General features: G+C 40.6%; 1 protein-coding gene across 2 annotated transcripts in view; it reads left to right on the forward strand.

Annotated features, from left to right (window-relative positions):
• dtx2 (deltex 2, E3 ubiquitin ligase) overlaps nt 1-25633 on the forward strand; it is a 38269-nt gene that overhangs the window by 6230 nt on the left and 6406 nt on the right. The window contains exons 2-7 of one of the 2 annotated variants that reach the window (XM_072446959.1): nt 1-221; nt 330-388; nt 6435-6659; nt 14512-14579; nt 14645-14812; nt 18194-18355. The exon at nt 1-221 is cut by the window's left edge and continues 680 nt beyond it. In XM_072446959.1, coding sequence (XP_072303060.1) covers nt 1-221; nt 330-388; nt 6435-6659; nt 14512-14579; nt 14645-14812; nt 18194-18355 — 903 coding nt within the window. The remainder of the gene's footprint in view (nt 222-329; nt 389-6434; nt 6660-14511; nt 14580-14644; nt 14813-18193; nt 18356-25633) is intronic. The other variant, XM_072446960.1, reaches the window with a different exon arrangement.

The raw sequence follows: 25633 nt of genomic DNA on the forward strand, positions 1-25633 counted from the left end.
TCCAGTCGCTCACGCCACTCCTACTCTTCAGGCAACTTGACCCGGCCCAATCTACAGAGCAGTGGAAGGGCCACAGCGACTCACCCCACCTCAGTGTACTCTCCTTACCCCAGAAGACCTCTGTCTGTGGGTAGCGTGTCCTGGGGAAGTCCCTGGCTCCCACCCACTACTGCTGGTCATCCCTCTTTACCACATCCACCCAGCTCTACCAATGGGATGAGGTCAGTCAAACTTCTTTGTTAAAGGAAACAAAATCTTAACATTTGTGCTCACCCAAAACCTTTGGCGCGTACACATGGTGTTCAACATTTGTGTCCTTCTCTCCACAGTGTCCCTTCACTTTCAGTCCACCTGAACGGCTCCACCAGTGTGAGCTCTGCCTTGGCAGGTAAATTCTCTCACTATTTTTTTAACACCTACTATTTTGTGACTTGGCTGTTCAAGAGTAGTGACTCACTTTTTTCACTGGTAACCAGTTGCTCTTGTGCTATGCACAGGAGCGAAGGGAATTGTTCTTTCATACCGTACATCACAGGTAAGGCTGCACTGGCTGACAGTTTGGGGCAACAAAACTAATGGGTTGGCGGGAGCTGAAAGGTTTAGAGGAAACTGCTGGAGAATCTGGGTTTTGGAGCAGCTCTCTGTTGGGGTAAAGAACAGTCTGGCCCACAACATTCACCTATGAAATTTGGATGAATATGGGGTTCATCTCCATTTGTCTGGAAGAAAATGAATGTAATCCTCCCACCTCCCTGTAGCGCATTCCTCTGTGCTTTTGTAGCTCAATTTCGCTACAGGAAGTTTAGCACTGGTGTAAACAGCAGCAGGGCAGTGTGCGAAGAGCGGTGAGTAGGGCTACACAATATTGGAAAGATAAGCGATATAAGGGTACTGTAATATCGGTGATTCTTGCAGTTTGCGCGTACACAAATGTTTTAAAATAACTTTTTATTTAACATTTTTTGTTCGCCTTATGGGTGCAATGTATTTAAGTAGTAGTTTGGTAAAAGGTAGGCCACTTCTGTTGTGTGGAGGAAAGCATTACAGGATGACATGAGGCTGTATTCATTTAGTGATATTCATCTGTCATAACTGTTTCTGTGCTCTTTACATACTTCTTCTTTGGTGTTTTATGGCGGTTTGTATCCAAGTGTTACATTACTGCCATTCATTGTAGTTGTACATATTAGACTTTATTCTTTAGACTTCATTATTTTATCCTTTACATACTTCACATCACTGCGAGGACAGGGAGTTGGCAGATGACATGATGACATAATGTACTTTCACAAGTCCATTTTGATGCATTGTTTCTTTTGTTATGTTATATATATATATATATATATATATATATATATATATATATATATATATATATATATATTAATATTTTTAATAATAATATTTAATTACATATACGTGTGTACGTATGTATATACATACACACACACACACACGTCAGTGGCGGGCCGTGGGTCTGGGGCTTGGGGGCCAGTACACTGTCCCACCAGAATGAATCCACCTCTTATTACCATCATATTACCATCATTATGATGCCATGGCTCTAGACACTATACATTTAGACAGAAACGCAGTTCAACCAGGCGTTGCCTCACCTTGTCCTGTCAGTGTTCCGTGCGTTCTCCGCGCCGCACTCCATGCTGGTGTCCGCACGTTGTTCACTCGTTCTCCACGCCGGTGTCCGCGCATTGTCCGCTCGTTCTCTGCGTCGGTGTCCGTGCGTTGTCCGCTCGTTCTCCACACCGTTCTCCGCTCATTCTCCACGCCGGTGTCCGCGCATTGTCCGCTCGTTCTCTGCGCCGGTGTCCACATTGTCCACTCGTTCTCTGCGCCGGTGTCCGTGCGTTCTCCGCTCGTTCTCTGCGCCGGTGTCCGTGCATTCTCCGCTCGTTCTCCACGCTGGTGTCCACGCATTGTCCGCTCGTTCTCTGCGCCGGTGTCCGTGCGTTGTCTGCTCGTTCTCCACGCCGTTGACCGCGTGTTCTCCGCGCCGTTCTCCGCTCATTATCCTCACCGGTGTCCGTGCTTTGTCCGCTCATTCTCCACGCCGGTGTCCGTGGTTCCCCATGTGTTCTCCGCGCCGATGTCTGCACGTTCTCCATGCTGTTCTCCGCGCCGTTCTCCATGCAATCTCCACGCCGTTCTCCGCGCCGGTGTCTGCAGGTTCTCTGCTCGTTCTCCGCGCCGTTCTCCACGCCAGTGTCTGCGCGTTGTCCTCCACGCCAGTGTCTGCGCGTTGTCCGCTCGTTCTCCGCGCCGTTCTCCGCGCCGGTGTCTGCGCGTTGTCTGCTCGTTCTCCGCCCCGTTCTTCGCCATTCTCCGTGCCGGTGTCCGCTCGTTCTCTGCGCCAATGTCCGCTCGATGTCCAAACTTTGAAAGTAGGGAACGAACCCACCTGTAACAGGCTTTGCAGCGTTGGTGTCGGACGACCTCTCCTTACAATGTCTAACTTTTCTTGAAAAGTTCGTCTTGAGAAAGGCGTTATAATTCTCGACCTATCCTCGACATATCCTCGACCAAATCGATATATTTTCCTCCTTCCACCATTGTGGGTCGAAAAAACGGCGTAGTAGTACACGAATTAATGTGTCTGTTAAATACAGTTTCCTCGTTCTGAGGTTCTGCAGACCCCGCCCATAAAACCTCCTTCTCAATATTGGTGATCCAATCAAAAGACGTGCACGTGATGCACCTGCTAGATGGCTCCTGTGTAACAGCAGCAGACGTACAAGAGCCAACTCTAAAGCTGATTGGTTGACACATCCTTTTCATTTCCATTTGCTTTAAGCTACAAGCACCAGCTCTGTTGAGGTCTGAAAGCCTGAGATTTTAGATCCCTGGCAACACATGATGGCTGAATATGATTGGATCAAATATCTAACATAAAGACCAGCCCTCCAAATCTCAACCTGGAGTAGAAGCAGTGCAACCAAGAGGAAAGCCATGAAATGAAGAGTATAAGTCTAACTCTGGAGAATAATGTAATAAATATTTATTACATTATTATATATGTTTTTTAAATATTTTCTGATTATGTTTAGGCTAGCAGAGAAGGCCTTGGTGGGCCGTGATGTGTATACACATATATATGTAGCCGATATGTGCTGAAACTTTACTTCATAAGGGTCACCTTCAATGCACTCACATGGGGTAAGAACACCTAATCTGGCTTTCCCTGGGAGCCACACATAATTTTTAGAGAAGTTGATCACTTGGACTGGACACATGTGACTATTAGCAGATACAACAGTGGGCATAACAATAACACCACCAGGTAGAGGTGTCACAGAGGTGTCACTAGAGTCTCTCCCTTACGTAAACTGTGGATACTGAAAGGGCAGGCAGGTGACCGTTTTGCAATGTTCATTCCAATTATGCCAGGTGGAGATGGATCATATTCATTTTTGTCTGTTTTACTGCCGTCTCTGTCTCGTGTTATCAAAAATCCACATTCAGGTAGTGTCACCCCCATGACTTGAATATCTAGCTCTACATAACCCAGGTATGGTAGTGGTAGCTTGTTAGCTGCAGTGATTTTCAGCCATTTTGATGTACAGTGCATGTCCTCAGTCAGTGTCAGTGCAGAGAGATTTTTCAGAAACCATCTCCATGGGGTCCTCCCCATGGAGATGGTTCCTGAAAAATCTCTGTTAAAGTGCTAACATTGCTTCCTTAGTCTATGAGGCATTGCAGGGAAACACCACCGATTTGAATGTCGACAATGGGGCATTTACCTACTGCATTTCTCAAAAAGCGCTCTTTGGTCAAAGTTTGTGGGGAGCCTTCGGACTTACCTCGCATTGCCTGGCTCATAGCAATGGAGGGACCCCGTTTCCCTGTACAGAAGAGGTAGTTGTGCTTGTCTGGGTTGGAGCTCTACGTTCAGGACATTGTCTAGCCATGTGTCCAACTCCTTCACACCTTAGACAAATAGGCTGACAATCTTCAGTATATCTGGGAGTTACTTTTGGCCTATTGGTCATGTTTGGTACAGTTGACTTTGTCTTTTGAGCGTTAAGATCACGCACAGCAGTTGTTAACTCTCCAATAGCTTTACCTTGCTGAGCTATTATTTTCACAACTTCCTGGAGTGTTGAGGCCAATTCACTTTCTGTGTTGCTGTTGGATTTAGCATTTACAAAATATCCATCCAGACTCTCTCCCAAATGGCTTCTTCACGAATATCAAACAGGCTGGACTGTGGTTTCTCTCTGATCAGCCGTCTGAGCTCGCGGCGGAGTGCAGAATCACGCACCCCCTCAATAAACTGGTCTCTTATTGCAAGTTGCCGGTCATTAACAACATTAGGAGAAGTTAATAGAGCAGAGTTTAACAACTGTGAAAGAGCATGCGAATAGTCCCTCAAATCTTCTCCATCTGACTGTCTACGTGCATAGAATGCATGTAACAACTGTGGTGTTGTACGTTTCTCTCTAAAAGCTTCACGTAAGAAAGAAAACAATTCATTGGGTGCAACTGTGTGTCCATGTGTACGTAGCTTGATCTCATCTAATGCAGAACCCTTTAAATGTGACAAAATAAAGTCTATTTGGTCCCTTTCCCTTAGACCCCTTAGACTCATAGCCCGCTCAATCTCTTCAATAAACTCGTCCACAGAGTGAGCGTCTTTACCCGGATCACCATTAAAAGGTACAATCTGTTTCTCTCTTGGCACATACACAATGGACCTCGGTTGTACGTCACCCAAAGAAGCAATACTGGACATTACAGCATCATGTTTTCGACTCAGTTCGTTAAGCTGTAACTGTAACCCTGATAACTTGTTACCACTCTCGGTTAGAGGTGTTAGAGGAAGCACCTCCTGCCGATTCACCTCCTGCATGGCTTGGTCCAGGCATTGAACCGAAAAGTTTGTTGTAGTCCTCAAGTCCTTTGGAACTGTTCCAGTGGATACTCTTCCTCACAACAGCAGTGTCTTCAGCTGAGTATAACACCTCTTCGCCACTACTGTTGTCTTATAATTAAAAATGTTCAAAAACAGCCAAATTTACCAGGAAATCCCACTTCTGACACCAAAAAGAGGGGTGTGTGGCCAGGTGGTAAAATGATGGACACAGACACCAGCAGCTCCAAAAAATAATGTGGGTCTTTTATTTCCCGACTGTCCTCAGGAGGAGAACAGAATTAATTTTGGTTCTATTTGGCTTACTCAAAAAATATATATTTTACAGTCCGACATCTGTGTCAGGAACTTCAGTGTTCAATTTTGGTCACAACAAAATAAAATAAAACCACCAAAAAGACAACAGTAGTGGGCTTAAAGGTGGAATGGACGATTTTTTTCAGCAATTTTTTTATCATATTTCCTCGTGGTGTGGATAAATCATTTGTCCTGCCACGTATCAATCATAAAACGCACCTACCGCTCACCTGCAGCCTCGTGTGGCTCGTCCCCCGAGAGCAGCACGGTTCCGCGTGTCTAAGCACATTGATCTATCATAATATTGTTCCCTCAGTGTACAGGACAAAATTAGGACGGAGATAGACAGTTCGAGCTGACTCAGAAGAGACGGAAATCTACGGGAGACGAGAGATGCGATGCGATCCGTCGCGCTAATAAACAAACGCACGTGTGTGTTGTATCAGTCCGCACGGGGCAGTGCGCATGCGCACTTCCGCCTGAGTTCTCAAATTGCCGAAAAATCGTCCATTGCGCATTTAACCAATGACATTGCAACTCTGTAAATTAGAAATCTTTTCAATTCCAAATGTCATTGTATTTCAAAAAATTATTTAAAATGCATATTGCATTGAAAAATGTGTCCACCTGTATCTTTTTAATGAATGTTTAGAATGCATATATATTGTAAATTGGAAAATGCATTTCTATTTAAATGGTGTCTTACATTTAAATTTCAAGTTGATGAAATGTCAAATTGCATAATGCTTTTTTAAATGCAATTTTTTTTAAATTCATTTGAATAAAGATTCAAAAATCCCTTGTCAATACAAATGCTATGCAACATAGTGTAATTCTAGTTATTTATTATTGCATTGCAATTATGGGGATTACATTGTTGAATATGCACATTGCATTTCCAAATTACAAAATTATTAAAGGAATTCTCATTTGAACATTTGAATTTGAATGAAAACTCTTTTAGACTTCCAGAATAGTCTAAAAGACCATCATAAGACTAGGCAATTACTCCTGGTTTGTGTGCTGGCTGTGAGTAAAGCATTCCAAGTAACGCTTGTTTGGGCTAATGGACTCTCTTGTGTTGAAGTGAGATTCCTCACTAGTTGATTTTGAGGGCTTTGTTTTAGCTGTGACTTGAGTGTTCTAAAGAATTGTCATTGTAACATTTTTCATTCTGTTGATTTGTCCCTCTTGCACACCACCGCTCGCTCTCACCACACCTGCCCTTCCCTCTCCATTACACTCACTCCAGGCATGGCCTCCATTTTGATGTCAGCGGTGGGCCTCGGCGTGCACTTCCACAGTGCAGCCCTTCCTCAGCAGCCTCTGCAGCCTCCACCTGTGCTCCAGCCTCCAGCTCCCTTCTCTGTGCCAGTACCTGCCCCAGGTCCAGGCCCAGCCTCAGGTCCCGGCAGCAGGCCCAGCCAACCCCACAGCAGCAATTCATTTAGAAGTACAAAGAGGCAGCTGAGGAGAGGTAGCTACCCATGCCCTGCCTCTCGCCCTCACTCCATGCTCCATTGTTCAGCATTCACAGTTTGAGTGGACTCTTGTCTAAGTTGGGAGATCTCATATCCGTCTGTTAATGCATGATAAGTAAGGATTCCAAATACGTTCACATTTTGTGAATCAGCTATGATTTGACATGGGACCATCCTGACCTTTTGGACAACATTAGGTAAACTGATGGCATTATTGATTGTGCCAAATCCATTAATTATATGGTGTAAGCACCATTTTTGTGTTCTCTGATTTTAAAATGTTTGAAATAATTTATTATCCCAAAAAATATATATTTGAGACTGACCGTATTCTACAAGATTATTTTAAGGTATTATGTGCGGGCACAATTCCCACAGAATCCATTTTTAATTTACATGTATTCATGGTTCTTTTTAGGCTTTTGAAGCAAGGTGCATAGATAGTTCTTGGTGTTCTCGGTGTAATAGTGTTTTCATTCATGTTCAACATCTTGTGGAAGTAGCGCCAAATGACGCGGACTCGCATACCAAGTGACTGCTCTTTCAAAATGAGAACTGCAAGAGCAGGGTAGCCGAGTGAGCCAAAGCTAGATTTAATGATTGAATGCTGCTCTCAAGAAAACTGAATGATATTGAACTGGGGAAATGTTCATGATTGGAAAATAGGCAAAAAATCTGAGCTTTGTGAAAGCTGTAGGTGCCCTGTCAGCCGAACACGATGGATACATTGTACTCTATGGGAAAAATGCTTTCTGGGCTGCAGAGGAGTTTTTGCTACAGTTCCAATGGACTTGCTAGTGGTGCCTACTCGAGAAAGGTTCAACATAGCAATACCCTATCCAGTTATTTTGATAGATCCGTGGATTAGATGGGAGAAATTCACAGAACAAGTCTGGTGAGTGGTTTTAACGCTCGAAGGGGAAAGCACTTTCTTACCAGGATTCATCAAACTGAGTTAATGAAGCTAAGTGCTACTCCATGTCTGTTTTTGATGAGCAACAATGTAAGAACATGGTTAAAAGCTCAAAAAATTGCAACATATGTGTACTATAGCCTTCTTACTATCTTCGGGTCCAGATGACCCAAAGGCATCCGTTGTTGATTGCCTCCCCTCTCCCTCCCCAACATGAAAAAGTGTTTTTGTTTTTATGTGTACAAAATAAATTATTAAAGAAAAAGGGAAATATTTCCCTCAACCATGTGTTGTTCTAAGGCTGTACTATTAAAACCCCGGCCTGACAGATTTTCTGCCATTTAATCCACATGTGCACCTGTGTCCCTCCGCTGCGACATTACATATTTGGCGAATGGAAGTGCCCCAGCCGTGGCGATGTTCTGCTTTTCTCTCAAGACAGAACACTTAACACCTTATGACCATTAGTCAATAAAATGGTTAATAGGCCATTGGCGGAGATCTGTAGGAGCCCCAGAAAGCAAGTTTCGTTCCACCGAGGTGGAGAATACAATTTTGACATTTTATAATATAAAGCTCGTAACAATAACCCCCAAAACAAAATTCCACAAAAAAGATTTGCTGCCAATTTCTTGTAATCGGCTCCCAAAGACACACCGATTTTTGTTAGCGCCGAGGACTAATTGTATGCAGTGATGTGGCAGTGACGCTATTTCGACCAATGAGCGTTGATTAAACCCTGAAAACCTTGCACGCAGCTTGCTGTGATGCGGTTTGTATGTAAACAAACATGGCTGCTGACCGGCGAGGTTCCGCGTCTTCACAGCGACATGAACGAGAATATCCGTGCTGTTTGCACATCCTCGACACTTATAATGAGCAGACTAAGGTCCTAACTAAATCAACTTGGAATACATTTCGGCGGATTGCGAAGAAATGGCTTGAAATCGGCTGAAAAGAAGCAAATGCCGTCGAAAAGTGGAAAGCATGTTAGAGTATGTATACTAGGCCATTGGCTGAGATTTGTAGGAGCCCCAGAAAGCAAGTTTCGTTCCCACCGAGCTGGAGAATAGAAACTTTTTATATTTTCATAAAGGTAATATCATAAAGTATTCACACAAAAAAATCCACTAACCAACTCCCTGCAGTTAATGAGAAAATGTATCTTGAAGTTGAATAAAATGCGGGGAAATGGACGTTTTACCCTCTGGAGTCATATTTAGTACATAATAAGTCAAGAACCAATTAAGTTACAAAAATCTTTTATCAGGCATATAGTTAAGTATCCAGACTATATGTACACATAATATCAAGGTTGTAAGGCAAGTGGTTTGATAATGGGAATAAATGGAAAATGCGAAAAATCACTATTTACACAGGTACTCAATATTTACACATCAGCATTTACACACATCAAGGGGGTGAATATTTCAACCTCAGGGGTGTTCAAACTTGGCCCCTCTATCAATCTGCAGTACTTACAATTTGAATCCCTAAAGTGTCATCAAAGTTGTAGAAAAAGAATAGGCCTATAATGAGAAACAACATGATAACATGATACACTTTTCTGTCAAAGGTTGTGCCCGAGCAGCAGTCAACAGTTAAACAATCAGCGGTCGGGGGCCACAGGGTTTGAATGACAGGATGATCTTTTAGAGCTTTATGAACAATGATACCAGCCAACATCTGTATCTGTTGATGTTGTCAATCCCTCGGTCTCTGATGCTCCAGGAATCATCCCAATAACATCAGATGTAGAAAGTGTTTCAACATAAACTATGTCACTCATATTCCGCTGTTGTGGCCGTTGGAAGGTGATCTGTGGAGAGTCTACAGAGAGATGACTGATCTGATCTGTGGAGAGTCTACAGAGAGACCGCATTTCAACTGATCTGTTGTGAAAGCAGAAAAAGAATATTTAGATTTTTTTTCAAAATATTTCTGGGAATCAAAATCTAAAAAAAAAATATGATGCTGGTCCTTTCTAATTCTAATGAGAATAATATTTTATTATAAGGAAAGTTGTTGGTATAAACAAAATAATGCACATTTGAATTTATATTGACATTTCTACCACTTGGTGTCATTCTCAATAACTTCTACCTGAGTTTAAGTAGGGTATACAATAAGATGGTATACAATAAAAGGTTTTGTGAAAACCTTCTTACCTATAAGATGTTACATTAGATCCTCGTGCTTTTTCACAGTTTTCTTGAACAGTCCAACCTTGTTCATTCTCATGATTTCACCACTTTCTATCAGCCGTTTCATAATGACATATTTGCAGAAAATGTTGTATGTTGTGGTGTACGGATGGTTTCGGGTGCTGAAAGACATTTAAAATGGTTTTAGAAAAAGGGAAAATTGAATTTACCTTTGGCTGCCATGAAATTAATGGAGTTGGAAAAAAATCATACTTTCCAATGTGGTGTAACTCTAATAATTCTTGTTATATAAAGTATAACAGATAATCTGTGGCAAATCATAATGACAATAACATAAATGTTCATCTTTACCTCATTTTCCCAACTGTCTTTGATAAGAGTGTAGCTTTTATAGCAGTTGTAGTGGTAGTGCACTTCTATAGTGATGCAGTCTCTTTCTCTAATGTGGAGTAATATTGACTCATCCCGTTTCACTTGGGCAGCTTTTCTGGGGTTTCCTGCAAAAAACGACGATTTTAGTGAGAGCTGATCTATTTATTTCACCAAAAAAATCATTTTGACAAGCTATATTTCATGAAATGTTCTTGAATGAGATTTTACATACCACATGATTCAATTTCAGCCTGGACAAGTTTGTCATTCTGTCCTTTTCGTCCCTCTGTGATATCGCTGTCTTTCTTATATTATCATATGATACAAACTGCAGCAAGAATTGTTGTTTGTCCTTGGGGCTTTTCTACTCCACTACTCGCAGATCTTAAGTCTTTTGGGCAAAATACATTCTGAATATTCATCACTACTGGAATCTACAATGATGACACAAAGAATAAAATCAATGATGAATAATTTATCATTTTATACACTACTAGTACACAAATGAAGGTGATTATTTCTACTCACCATTGCTAGATTTAGTGCGGGTTTCTGATGGTTTCTGATGGTCTCTCTCTGGCATAAATAGTTGCCGCTTCTCGGTGTATCTCTTGTACTTGTCTTGGTACTGCAGTACTGTAGTACTGTGGTACTGCAGTACTGATCCCCCGAGTGTCTCGTGTTCACAGTCCAACATGCTTTCCACTTTTCGACGGCATTTGCTTCTTTTCCGCCGATTTCAAGCCATTTCTTCGCAATCCGCCGAAATGTATTCCAAGTTGATTTAGTTAGGACCTTAGTCTGCTCATTATAAGTGTCGAGGATGTGCAAACAGCACGGATATTCTCGTTCATGTCGCTGTGAAGACGCGGAACCTCGCCGGTCAGCAGCCATGTTTGTTTACATACAAACCGCATCACAGCAAGCTGCGCGCAAGGTTTTCAGGGTTTAATCAACGCTCATTGGTCGAAATAGCGTCACTGCCACATCACTGCATACAATTAATCCGCGGCGCTAACAAAAATAGGTCTGTCTTTGGGAGCCGATTACAAGAAATTGGCAGCAAATCTTTTTGTGGAATTTTGTTTTGGGGGTTATTGTTACGAGCTTTATATTATAGAATGTCAAAATTGTATTCTCCACCTCGGCGGAACGAAACTAAACGATAGACATTCTAGCCGATGGCCTATAACTGTGCAAAGGGAGGGTGAAAGGCACGTGAATGAAAGTGGGTGGCACATGCACATGGTATTAGGAGAGGAGCGAGTAGAAGACGGAACTGGCCCAATAGGGGATGAGGGTGAGAGTCCAAGTGCTTCTGAAATAGCAGGTACAACACTAAAGCATCATGTAAATACTTTCACTAACTTATTCTGCAACTAAAGCTCTGCACAGAACGTAAAAACTGTTAATTTAATGTTCTTCTAGTGCACAGCTGCACAGAATTATTTAATCTGGATTTGGTTCAGCTAGTAGTATTGCTATATATCTGTGCGAGCTTGAGCCGGATCGGGTTGGATGTTTTTGTGCCTGATCTAAACTCTTAATTCTCACGCTGCCTGAACTGAGCTCAAACACGTGTGGCGCTAATGTCAGAACAGACTGCCGTATTTGTTAGTTTTGTAACGTTTGAACTCCCAAAAGTATTAAACCTCTCTCTTAACCGCTCCCTCTCTCTGTAAACGGCACAGAAGAGCAGCAAGTGAAATGCGTACAATCCACAAATAATTTACTGTTTAGCATTTAACATGGGATTTAAATCCCCCCAAAACTCATAGAATAGACTAAAATACAGGAAATTTAACCTCATAGGCTAAATCTTCTTAACCCTTATGGTTGGGGTCTGATCAAAGTAGATGTAGAAAATGTTAAATATGCATACGCATTGAATACGAAAATGTTAAATATGCATACGCATTGAATACGAAAATGTTAAATGTGCATATGTATTATTTTGTTTTAAACGCTGCATTTATTTTGACAATCAAACATTTTCAATGTCAAATTTATTATTGTTTTTGCTGGTTCAAGCTCAAAAGTAAATTTAGCATAATGTGTCTTATAAACAATAATTTAGCAAAATAAAGGTCTTATCAAGTTTTGTTATTTGTCAAATCATAACTATAATTACATAACTGTAATGTAATTGATTTTGTCCCCTGTTTACACTACGGTTGCTAGGTAACAGAGTTGCAGGATCAGCACATTTGAGGCCAATCACCGATACGGCCAATACGGATCACAAGGCTTTTAGATGGGATTTGAAAACACCCCGTCCAAATAATTTTGTCCGGGGGTACGGGGGCCGACTTGGCAAAAAAACGAGTAGCTTCGGCATTCTCCGGACCACAGCTCGGCAGCCAATCAGAGCCTCACTCAAATTTCATCGACCAATCAGCGCGCAGCATGCAAATTTTCACTTGTAAACAGTGAACTGTAATGGCGGACTATTGTCAAAAGCTTCCCGGCCCGATTTAATGATGATAATCAATTTTTTTTAAGATTTATTAATAAAATTGCCGTCCTTGCACTCGAAAATGTCCGTCTACATTTTGAAATACCCCGTCCAAAATACGGGTAGACGGGTCTCTATCTAAAAGCCTGCGGATCACATTAACTTTGTGACAGAATTTTTTTTTTTTTTTTTCGTTTTCAAAAAATAATACATTTACATATTTATATTAAATATATATATATATATATATATATATATATATATATATATATATATATATATATATATATATATATATATATATATATATATATATATATATATATATATATATTAAAATTGATAATGAAACATTTATTAGAAAAAAGACTTTTGATATGAAGTTGGAGCAAATCTAATTTATAGGATCAACTGCGTTTTCTTTGCAATTTTAGCCACTTATGTGTTGCTGCTCGTCAATTAATCACATAGTTTAAAATAATACATGGATAATATTACACACATGTCATTTGCATTGTTATTAGTCTTTAAACATGCGCTTGAATACCTCACGTTTTAGAACTAAACTAATTACCCCAAAATCTGACTGTAGGTGTCGTGTCAGATGAACACGAGCAGTTTGTTTTTACATTGCGCTCTGTTGGAAAAATGCTTTCTGCATTGTGGAGGATTTTTGCACTTCAGTACCTGTCTAACTCACAACAGATTTAAGTTAGCAATACCCTATCCATATATTTTAATAGATCTGTGGTTTTTTCAGCTATTGAAGCAGCTTTATTGTGGATAACAAATAATTTAATGCTGCATTAAAACGGACACACTGCTACATTTAGAGCTTCCTGTTTGCCTGTAAAATTTGATGACATTTGCAATATCACAACACATAAATGATGTTTTCAGGCAGCTGCAGCTGTTCATATCTAACTTGTAAGTATTAACGTTGTCAAACTTGGGAAAATAGGAAATGTTTTAATGGAAGCTTAAATATATTTAAGTTCACCAAGTTTTAGTGACGTGTGTACTCTTATATGCACTTAAAGCTTATGGGGGGGGAGTATGCCCCCTTGGGTGATGTATTTTGAAATTGTATACTTCATCAAATAAAACAAAAATTATTCAAATGAACCTCCACTTATAGCATCAGAAATAAGTATTGAGGTAATAGCTTCATTTCCAGTTGGGAAAGCTTTTTTGTTTAAGTCTTGAAATATATATATATATATATATATATATATATATATATATATATATATATATATATATATATATATATATATATATATATATATATATATATATATATATATATATATATATATATATATATATATATATATATTTCCCCCTTAGTCTCAAGTAGATTTACACTGGATCTTTACAGAAGTTATAAATAATTTAAATCATGTTTTTTTTTTTTTGCAATCTGAAGCAGAAATTTCACACTCAAATGCAGCCTTGTAAATCCTGCTGTTGCACAATCCAGCCTTTTATCGGCTTAATTTTATTTATTATTTTAACTTAATCTTGCCAGGAAAGTCCCTTGGGATAAAATCTATTTTCGAGGGAGATCTGGCCAAGAGGCACCCCTTAAGATATGCTCTGTCCCACAGGGCAGAGTCTGTACTTTAGTTTAACTTGTCTGTTTTTTTGTTTTTGTGTCAGTGTTTACTTTTGGTACTGTATAGTCATTTTACACACAAAGTACCATCTTCACTGACCACAGTGCACATTTCGGCTCCCCATTAGTGTCCATTATCGAAGACACTTTCTTCCAACTTATTTACGCATTTGAATGCGTTAAATAAGCTTTTATATTCAAACTAAAGCCATTGGTAAATAAAGTAGCTTCAAAATTATCCTCTGGACAAACGGGCAGACTCTGAGTTTAATGTTACTGGTTAATCCCTCATCCCCCCAAACCCTGACTTGTGTCTGCCTTTCAGCCTGGGCTCAGAGGCCTGAAGAGGTGATCCAACGCTACATGGAGGTAGTGGTTGGAGTGCCAGACGAGGTATGCAGAATTATTCTAATGGTACAATAAAATTTAAACCTGGATTAAGACTGTGCTCTTTTCAGGACTGTATTATCTGCATGGACCAGCTCTCCAATCCTTCCACTTACGAAATTCCAGCCAAAGAGGACAGATGTCCGGTAATCGAACCTGGCACTGTGGGTAAATTCATCAAGTGTGGCCACACGCTACACATGCTCTGCATGCTTGCCATGTACAACAACGGCACAAAGGTATGAAGCACTAGATCTAACACCTCATACTTCCATATAAGGCAAATACAGCACTATGATCGCTTAAACTGCAAAAGGGCTCAAGTGGTTGTGGTAACCACATTTTCACACCATCTGCATTTTAAGAAAACTTGCACCGTATTCTGCCATTAGACAGAATTAAGTCTCGAACAGACAGGAGTTTTGGGTGCAAACTTTCGATGACTTGGCTTTGAATGAATCTTGTCAATAAATACACAGCACAAACGTAACAGTGCAGGTATGCATGCCTGAGCATTCTGCACAAACGGCACCATATTTCAACATAGGTCATTGACCGAAGCAAAGCACAGTGTATCAGCTTACTGATAAAGAAGAATTGAAGTTCCAGAGTTGCCCTTAAATCCACCCGAAAACATAGTCTGTGACATGTATTTTCGCACAGCGTTGAAGCCAAAAAGGACATGATCAACACTGACTGACTTCCCCACAAGTTAACAATGCTAATGCTTGCACGCACTGGACAGCAGGAGGTAAGAAGACATTTACAACAGGTGGTCCTAATGTTACGTGAAGTGCAGTATGACATGGCGTCATTGAGAGCTGAACTCAGAGTGGTGAACAATGAGCCGAGATTCACAAGAATCGAAGTTGAAAGATAACATATAATGTCCAACATATTTTGGACATTATAGACGAGCTGCGTGAGGTGAAAGCCAAGGTCGTTAAATTCCGGGTGAGGAACAGAATTATGAGCTGGTCGGCCCCTTTAGGTGTGAAAATGACCTCTGTAAAGTTTGTGGAGTTTCTGACCGACCACTTTCTTCCATGATTCAAAAAGGAACAGTGCTTTCGGTAACAAAATAATCCTCATGCATGGCAATGCATCATTGGCTGCTATGGGCTTAAAAGAAGAGAAACTCATCCCCTGACCTTAACCCTATTGAGAACCTTTGGAGCATCCACAAGCGAAAGATCTATGAGGGCAGGAGACTGTTCACATCCAAGCAGCAGCTCTGGGAGGCTATTCCAACATCCTGCAAACAAATTCAAGCAGAAACTCTCCACAACCTTTATTTTACCCATCAGAAGCTTAATACATGTCTTTATGATGAAATATGATTAATTATGGATATTAAAGTTCAATAGCTTTTGTATTATTGGATGTATGGCCACCAAATTCACAGCACCTAACACTAATGATAATATCGATCTACTACAACCTTTATTTTACCCATCAGATTCATGTTTTTATGATGAAATATGAAAATGAATCTTCAATAACTTCACATTCACAGCTAGGGATGCATACCTAAACCCACGTTCAGGTTCAAGTCCGGATTCGAATCCAGAGGTTTAGGTTCAGGTCCGGACCTAATGAGTCCGGCTGAAATCATGCCATTTTTGCATAATGTTATTCATAAGCTACTTGGCTAAATTAAGTTGAAGACACATGAACAAGGACGACTATCAAACACAAGGCTTAACTGCAGACTGAAATAAACTAAATTTATCTGGTTTATTAACAGAAGTTACAACTTACAAATCACAAGCTACTAGCTAACACACATTCATGTGTTTTACTAGACGAACAACTTCCGAACAAGAGCAAGTTGAGTATTGGTATTAGGGCAGCTGTTTCAGCTGATACTATGTTTGTCAAGTGTATTACTGGTTTGACTGGGCTGTTCCCCGCACTTGAAGTTTAAAGGTGCCGTAACATGCTTTTTTTCACGTTTCGTAGTCTATCTTAAGTGTATAATTGATAATAATAAGGGTTGTGCAACACCCTTAACATAATAGTTAAGAAATATCACCCAGACCTTGGACCCCCTCACCAACCCGGAAATGCAAATGGCTTGGTTTGATATTCGCCCCCACCCTTGCGAAGAGCGATCTGGCTCCCCCGCCCAACCCGTGACGTAGTCTCAGAGCGCGTGTGTGCCCCGCCCACCCGTGACATAGCCCCACAGCTGTCTGCTCCGCGCGAGTGAGTGAGAAACGATAGAACTTCAGATCAACACTACTTTGAGACTAAATAAATCTGGTGTTTATTCTACAGCCAGATTTTTATATATATATATATATATATATATATATATATATATATATATATTACAGCTGCTTTGACCCTTGACCCAGACTGACTCTGTCAACAATACTCAACATGCTCTTGTTGTTGAGTTGAGTCTCAGCTAGTAGCTTGTGATTTGTAAGTTGTAACTTCTGTGAATAAAGCAGACAAGTTGAGTTTATTTCAATCTGCAGTTAAGCCTTGTGTTTGATAGTCGTCCTTGTTCAAGTGTCTTCAACTTAAGTTAGCGAAGTAGCTTGTGTTATGCTGTTATAACATTATGCAAATATGGCATGGTTTCGAATCCAGAGGTTTAGGTTCAGGTCCGGACCTGAACCTAAACCTCTGGATCGAATCCGGACTTGAACCTGAACACGGGTTTAGGTATGCATCCCTAGTTATAGTAGATATAGTATTTTTTATTTGTTTTTTAATATCACGTTCCCTCGTGATTATCATGTGGCCATGTGAAAATATAACATTTTGCTAATGTCACCTGCTGGCCTCCGTACTATTTGGCAAAATCAGAGAAAAATACAATTTGCATGATTTGGAACGCACTAAGCAATATAGAATATCAAAAACTTAAGTTTTGTTATAAAATGTTTTGCTTTTCATCAGAGGCAAACACTGGAGGAGAGTTGCAATATTCTCAAACTAAATATCTTTTAACTAATTTTGAGTTTAAAAGCCAAAGATGGCTAATATTTACTGGTTAAGGGAACTATTAATGCAAAGGTTTTTTCTTTAATGTCTGTGTAATCCCTCATTTGTCCAGATGACTACAACTGAATATTTTTCTACTACTTTAGTAAATGTATATGCTCCAACAGTGAGCAATATCACCTTCTATACTAATATTATGGACCTGATTGCAAACCAATATGAGAGAACACAATTCTGTGGCGGCGATTTGAATCATCCTACCTACTCTAGATAAGATTAAAACGATAAAATAAACAAATAGAACCAGACAGAAGGAGGGACAAAAGCCTATATCGTGCATATAAAAGCAAAAACAATTACTTGTTCTAAACCCACAGCAAATATGTGAGTGGCACAGAGGCAGGCTGACCCACTCCTCCGCTGCTCTCATATTTAAAGATTAGGCACCCAGTGCCGTGTTGGCAAATATGTCTGTCACGCGTAATGTGCGCATATTTACCAACAACGTCCCGTGCCCCTGTTGGAACGACTTTGACTTTGAAATTTAGAACATGTGTCCTGTAAGAAACATACAACATATTCAAATATAACGACCATTATTAGTGTGACTGGGGGCCGTAATATATGCCGCTTATATTTCAACTTTCTGTGTTGTTTTTCAGGACGGTAGCCTTCAGTGTCCGTCTTGTAAGACAATCTACGGAGAGAAGACTGGCACCCAGCCCAAGGGCAAGATGGAGATTTACAGCATCTCGCAGTCCTTGCCCGGTCACCCGGACTGTGGAACAATTCAGATCATCTACAGCATCCCTCCAGGCATCCAGGTGAAAGCCACAACAATTTAAAGGGAAACCCTGTTATAGCTAGGGATGTAACAATACCACTTTTCTTAACCTGTTACCATCCACCTATTTCGCCCTGTGCACAATGGTTGGACATACCCAAATGGCATTGCTTATTAAAAGAGGATCTTACAGCCCACATGCAAGTGTGATGCATCATTAGAAAGCTTAGGCCTTCTAGTTTCTGCAGATGCACATGAACACTGTCAGGGCTTCAGAACTTACACTACAGAAGCCCAAATATAAACAAAACATCCTTTTTTAGTCTCGCCTGAATATTGTCAATTTGTAATGGTCCTGAGCATGACATACTTCATTGTGTGCTTATGCTGTTCACTGTACATGATGTTTATCTTGTTGACAACAACTGTGTACAATTTCAGATCTCTGGGAACAGGCATTTTGGTGCTGTTGACCTTTTTGTATCAAAAAGTATATTCGGAACAAGTGATCCAAATATGTGCCAACTGTGCCAAACTGTTTTATTACAATTTTAGCTCTTCTATGATCATAAAACATACATTTTGATGTTTTGTAGGCCACTAATACCTATTGTAACTGCTAAAAACAATGTATGTGAAAATGTGTAAATATGAGTTTACCCATGAATTTCCCATATCTCTATATAAATTATAATATTTTTTATTTTTGTATTGGTATAATACATATATCTAACAAAATGCGCGTCCAAAAGGCTAATAAAATCAGAAAACGTTATGCGTAAAATCTAGTTGCCTCCTGCCGAAAAATCTGTCTTGTTACAACCGTTATGCACGTGAATACAGAGGATTCTGTGTGTGGGACCCCTAAGTCCCACCCCACATTCTAAAGCTATTCTTGTTGGCTAGAATAATATGTCAATAAAAGTCCGCTAAGTCACTGCTAACGTTAGCTATGTGGATAAAAACAAGTTAGCTTTGCGCGTCGGAAGCGGCGCATTTTTTCCTCCGGAGGCTGTAGAGAACAAACCCATGGACAGAAAAATCGTGGATGATCTCATTCTGTAGGTAACGGTCTGAAGAAAAGATTGATGCCAAACACCATCTTATAAGTCAAACAGGTCATTTGTTATGGACAGAGAAATGCACCGGACGAGCCATAATCCTGAATATTGTCACAAAAGAAAACTTTGTTTACTTGACAATATCTCAAAATCGCATAACTTGAGGAAAAATACAAGTGGATATTGTTTTTCAATGGTTCCTTACGGACAGACTGAGCATAAGAATTTACAGATTGAAAGCCGTTTCGTCCATCATAAACAGCAAACAGGTAGGACATGCGTTTGTAAAAGTTGAGACTTTCTCACAAACTATTGGCAATTGCTTCTTGGGGCATATTATTCAATGTACATCAATCAATGACATATTCGTTTTGTTGAGAAAATAAGCTTTAATATGATGTATGGCTTGCTGGTATTGACCACGGAAATAAAAGTGATGATGTAAGAGAATATTTCAGATATGGAAAATGCGCGCCGGCGCGCAGGTGGATGGTAACAGGTTAAATGTCACATTATGCATCATACACGTTTTGTAGAAAAAGGTTCAGTTGTAGTCATCTGGACTCAGTTTTAGAAAAAAAAAACAAGATGTTTCGACTCGGTCTAAATTCCTAGTTCCCGGTCTAAATTCGCAAATTGACAATGACACTCGGATCAGAGTCGAAACGTCATGTTTGTTTTTTCTAAAACTGAGTCCAGATGACTACAACTGAACCTTCTAGAATGGAACTCTCCGGACGAATGAGGGACTACACCGACATCATACACGTGTCTTGATCCTTCTCGATTCAAAATTGAGAGATGCGTGCTGAAATAACATTAAAACAGCACTGCTGCGACATCCTGACTGTCCGCTGAGCGTGCCTTGTATTTCTTCTCAAATGCTTGCTTTTGTGCATGCAACATGCTCAGACACAGTCGGACACGAGAAGAACTGCAGAGCTGGCAAGCAACAAAGTACTGTACTCTCCTGTTCTTCGCATTATGACCTGATGGTATGAACCTATGGTAAATGAGACTTCCGGTATGGTGTCGTGTTGAACTGATGCACCCTCACCGCTGCTTCAGAAGCTAGCTTTAAAATGATAATTTGACACCCCTAATCCCAAAAAGAACAAGAGATGAATGAACAAGGAAGAACAAAGTCTGGTAAAGCTACGGAACCAAGACAAATAAAGCTGCCGCCCCGTGGCCCCATTGGACAAAAGCCCGCCTCACAAGCTAACACGGCTAACATGGCTAGTGAGTACGACACGAAGGACCACAGATTATCACGGCTTCCTTCCATCGGAAGAAGAGAAGATGATGATTCATCAGTTAGCGCTCATGATGTGTGAAATAAAATGGAAAATGCAGTGAGACATGGCGTCTCTTAGAGCGGAAGTGATGGCTGCAGTTGCCGCAGAGTTGAATGCGAGGGGATGGAGCGGAGCACGCATGGATGAAGCGGAGCACGCATGGATGAAGCGGAGCACGCATGGATGAAGCGGAGATGCGTGTAGCACGCATGGATGAAGCGGAGATGCGTGTAGCACGCATGGATGAAGCGGAGCACGCATGGATGAAGCGGAGATGCGTGTAGCACGCATGGATGAAGCGGAGATGCGTGTAGCACGCATGGATGAAGCGGAGCACGCATGGATGAAGTGGAGCACGCATGGATGAAGCGGAGCACGCATGGATGAAGCGGAGCACGCATGGATGAAGCGGAGCACGCATGGATGAAGCTGAGCAGCGTATTCCAGACGATACAGATTATCTGCAGACATTGGGGGCAGACATTGGGGGCCGAGATGGAGGCGCTTCGGGCCAAGGTGACAACGCTGCAGATGGAGAACAATAAACTTTAATAAAATATCCTGGATTTGGAGTCCAGATCACGTAGGCCCAACCTCAGACTTGTGGGGCTACCGGAGGGAAAGAGGGAGATGATGAAAGTCACCTGGAGAAGATCATCCCAGAGCCTACAGCCCATTGCAAAGAAAGAGCACATCGAGCAACCGATAAACCACGAGGACTGATTGTGAGGTTTCTTTACCCTTCGGGGTCGACGCCCGCGCGTGTGCAAACATGGTCGGCTTTAGGACCGCGCAGCATGAAAACCAAGTCATGTAGACGGCTGCCGTCGACGTCATGCGGACGTGGAGACCCGAAGCTACGTCTGAGTGATTGTTCATGCAAATCCACCAAATAAAACCAAAGTTATGATCATTTCAATTCCATTAAAAAACTGCGTAAAAATATGCGCTCTTTTATGCGCGCGTTGCATTTATTATAATAACTTTGTCGTCTTTTGTGATAAAAAGGAACTGAAAAAAACCATTAGCTTGTGCTAACCCGGATGTTCATGATGCGTATGTAAACATTCAGTCACGTGACAAATAGTCAAAGAGAAAGAACGAACGAGAGGAATCAGTGCTGTTTTTGAGTAGTTTTGGAGTTTTTTAGTGTGCTCATAAAGTATTTTATTAGCACATTTCATGTTATATAATAATAATACATCTTTTATTTATATAGCGCTTTTCAGGAACCCAAAGACACTTGACAAATCCAAAAAAAAAAAAAAAAGGGGGGGGGGGGGTATTTACAGACAGGGAGGGACAGCACGTACAATACACAATAATGAACAGATAAAATAGACAAGACAGGAGAGGTAGAAAGAGTGATGGGCATGTAACGGGGGGTAGAAGTGTAGACAGTGGGGTAGAGGAGGCTAGGGGTAGGGAAGGTCATAGGCTTGAGTGAAGAGGTATGTTTTTAGGCGGGATTTAAACGTTGTGAGTGAGGGAGAGTGGCGGACAGGTTGGGGGAGGGAGTTCCAGAGTCGGGGTGCTGTTTGGGAGAACGCTCTGTCACCAAAAGTTTTGAGTCGGGATGTTGGTTCAGCCAGGGTGAGAGTGGAGGAGGAGCGGAGGGCTCGAGAGGGGCGGTGGGGGATGAGGAGGTCAGACAGGTAGGGGGGGGCTAGGTGATGAAGAGCTTTGAAGGTGAGGAGGAGTATTTTGAAGATCAAGTTTAGACCTGGTTTAGACCTGATTTAGACCTGATTTAGACCTGGTTTAGACCGGGTTTAGACCTGGTTTAGACCTGGTTTAGACCTGGGTTAGACCTGGTTTAGACCTGGCTTGGACCTGGTTTAGACCTGGTTTAGACCTGGTTTAGTCCTGGTTTAGACCTGGGTTAGTCCTGGTTTAGACCTGGGTTAGACCTGGTTTGGAGTTCCTTCTGAACTCACTCCATGGAAGTGCAAGGCCTGTGATGTGGCTCTCTGTCATTTTGGACAGAAACTGTAGCACAAATAGGGTTATGATAGAAAAACGTCTGTGGATATACCTACTTTTTATTGTAAATAGTTGTTTATTGCTTGTATATATCACAAGAATACTTTTATATGTTCATATTTGCACCTTGTGGTTCAGTTTGAACCTTTTAAAATGCTTGGTTGAGCATGTTTGAGGGTTTTACAATAAAAAAACATGTTTTTTCTAGACGGACTTTGTGTTTTCTGTGTGTGTTTAGGTCCAGTATGTTGAAATAGTATGTCAAAGTGAAAAACTAACTAACTGATCATATAGGTGAGGTTGTGCTGAAAAAAAAAGATATCCAACATTGGTCTGGTAAACATTTCTTCATGTAGTATATCAGGGCAAAATTGAAGGTACCCAAAAACTGCCAAAAAAGCTCTTGACCCCGAAGGGTTAATGATCATGCAAAAGAACGTGTCATGAAGGCTGCAAAAGTTAAAGGAGACCTGCAATACAAAGGCACGCACGTCTTCTAGACCTGATCGCAAATGACTCTGAGGAAACCCTAATCAGTGGAGGAAATTGGAATTTTTGCATTCAACCTACATTAAGATAAGATAATCCTTTATTGTCCCACATGGGGAAATTTCATGTTACATTAGATGTGTCAAAGTGCGAGAGGCATCTGAGGAACAATAAATAACTGCCTTGATTTTCTTAAAATTTTTTGGGTTAGTTGTCTTCTGGTTTTGATTTTTTTTCCTTTTGTTTTCTCTTTGGTCTTGTTCTGTTCTATTGTGTTTATTTTATCAGGTGTGTGTGTTTTTTTTTCTAATTATCATGCTTTGGGTGTGCATTTCTGCACTAGTGTACTAAGGAGAAAATTAATCTCTCCTTATTACAATAGTCGTTAATTAAGGGGAATATTAATGGAAAGAATGTGCATGCTCCACCAGGGACCAATATCACTTTCTATGCTGATGTTGCACCCCTGAAAACAGGAGAAATAATCACGAGAGTGATTTGTACTTGTTTCCCTCTTGCAGGGGTTTATTGCAATGAATTGAACACAATTGTACAAACATTTCAAATGTCCGACCTTGGAACAACGACATTGACCAAATAATTTCACATGTAATATACAGCAAATATCAAAATAATCTTCCACCACACTGTCTGTAGTGGCCCAAAATGGCGGAGCGCGGGTTCATGAGCACAGAAAATGTGGTGTCTCAACTTTCAAAATACACACAAACACGTGACTTAATTCAAATAACTTGGTTCAATGCAAAACGTCTCAATTACAGGTGACAAGAAAACGACAAGTAACATTTACCTGAAAACAGGAGAAATAATCACGAGAGTGATTTGTACTTGTTTCCCTCTTGCATGGGGTTTATTGCAATGAACAGAAACAGCACGGAAATCCCCTAGTGGCGGGTGAAAGACATAAGCAATCGATAAAAAACATAGGATTCAGGCATTCTGGCTGATAACCGATCATATGACTGAAATGACCTGAAAACAAAACGACATAATTTTCTATCATGACAAATAACATTTCTTTAACTTAAGGCTTCTGTAAATTCACATTTATTGTAAAGCTGTTTTTAACCATTGTCTTTTAAAGCATGAAATCACTTTATGAAATACACTGCTGTATAAAAGAAAACTATACTAGTCTAACCTATCACAATGTGATGTACCTGATTGTGAACCACTCTGAGGGAACCCTAATTTGTGGCAGCGATTGGAATCTTCGCATTTATTCTACATTAGATGTGTCAAACTCAAGAGGCACTGGAGGAGCAATTAATATTAAGTTCCGTGAATTAATGACGAAATATAGGATTTATTGACATTGTATCAAAAGATTAAAGAACAATACCGTACTGTTCGTGCTATACAGCGGTCCTGAATAAAAGTCGCACACAGAATTTATAAAGAAGACAGAAATTGTACCATTGTGTCATTAAACCGCAGGTGCCCACGTTGTAACATGAGATCTTTACACATGAATAATGTACACAAAAGTAACACGCCTGTTGTCTTTTGAACTGGGGGGCTTGTGGCGCGTCTGCGGGACTTAATACTAATTTTTCCGTGACTACGAGTCTGATTGAAGCTTAAAATATAGAAAACACGCCGTGTCCCCTGGACAGTGCTTTTACTGTCTACTGAAGTTGTCTTCTACAGTGTGTAATGAATTACATTCATTACCAAACGACAAACACAAAGACAACATAAGACAATCCTTACACATAATGAATCTCATACAAAAACAACAAAACACAGCCTTAATAATTAGTTTGGAACCTGAGAAGGCTTTTTATTCTGTAAGATGGCAAGATTTATTTAAGGTGTTAAAACAAATTTCAATTTATGATTTAATTATACAAAATATGATTGTCCAACATCAAGAATTAAAATGAATGGTCATCTGACAGATCCACTGACTCTGGAAATGGGGGTTAGGCGGGGCTGCGCCTGGTCCCCTTTCCTAATTTGCCCAATTGATTAAACAATCAAAACCAATCCACGGTGTTACAATTGATGGGACGGAACACAAAATTGCCTGCTATTTTATTGTATTTGACTAAACCAGAAATGTCCATACCTAATGTGATGCATTTTTTAAGAAGTGGGTCCAATGTCGGGATACAAATTAAATGTACAAATTAACTGAAATTCTCTTCCTAGCAACCCCTTCTGACCTTTTAAAAAGATTTACGCTTTTAAATGGCAAATGGAATCTCTTAGGTCTCTATGAAGTACCAAACCTAAATATCTATCAACAATTCAGGAGAAAAATAATACCCCCTTTTTTATTAACAAAAAAGAATAACTTGTGGTGCTTTTTTTTCTCACACAGAACTCGTTCCGCTCAGACCTGCCGCAACAGAGGAGAGAGTGACATGTTTTAAACTGACGGGTGTGACTGGAAGCAGAGTTTAGTTCAGCTTAAACCGTTCATTTTGGCCTCCATGTCTTCGTGAGTTTCTGTTTCATACT

The sequence above is a fragment of the Eucyclogobius newberryi genome, unplaced genomic scaffold (assembly GCF_026437365.1).
Source record: "Eucyclogobius newberryi isolate DKJ021-1_F unplaced genomic scaffold, fEucNew1.0.hap1 SCAF_15, whole genome shotgun sequence".
In the NCBI taxonomy this organism is placed as follows: domain Eukaryota; kingdom Metazoa; phylum Chordata; class Actinopteri; order Gobiiformes; family Gobiidae; genus Eucyclogobius; species Eucyclogobius newberryi.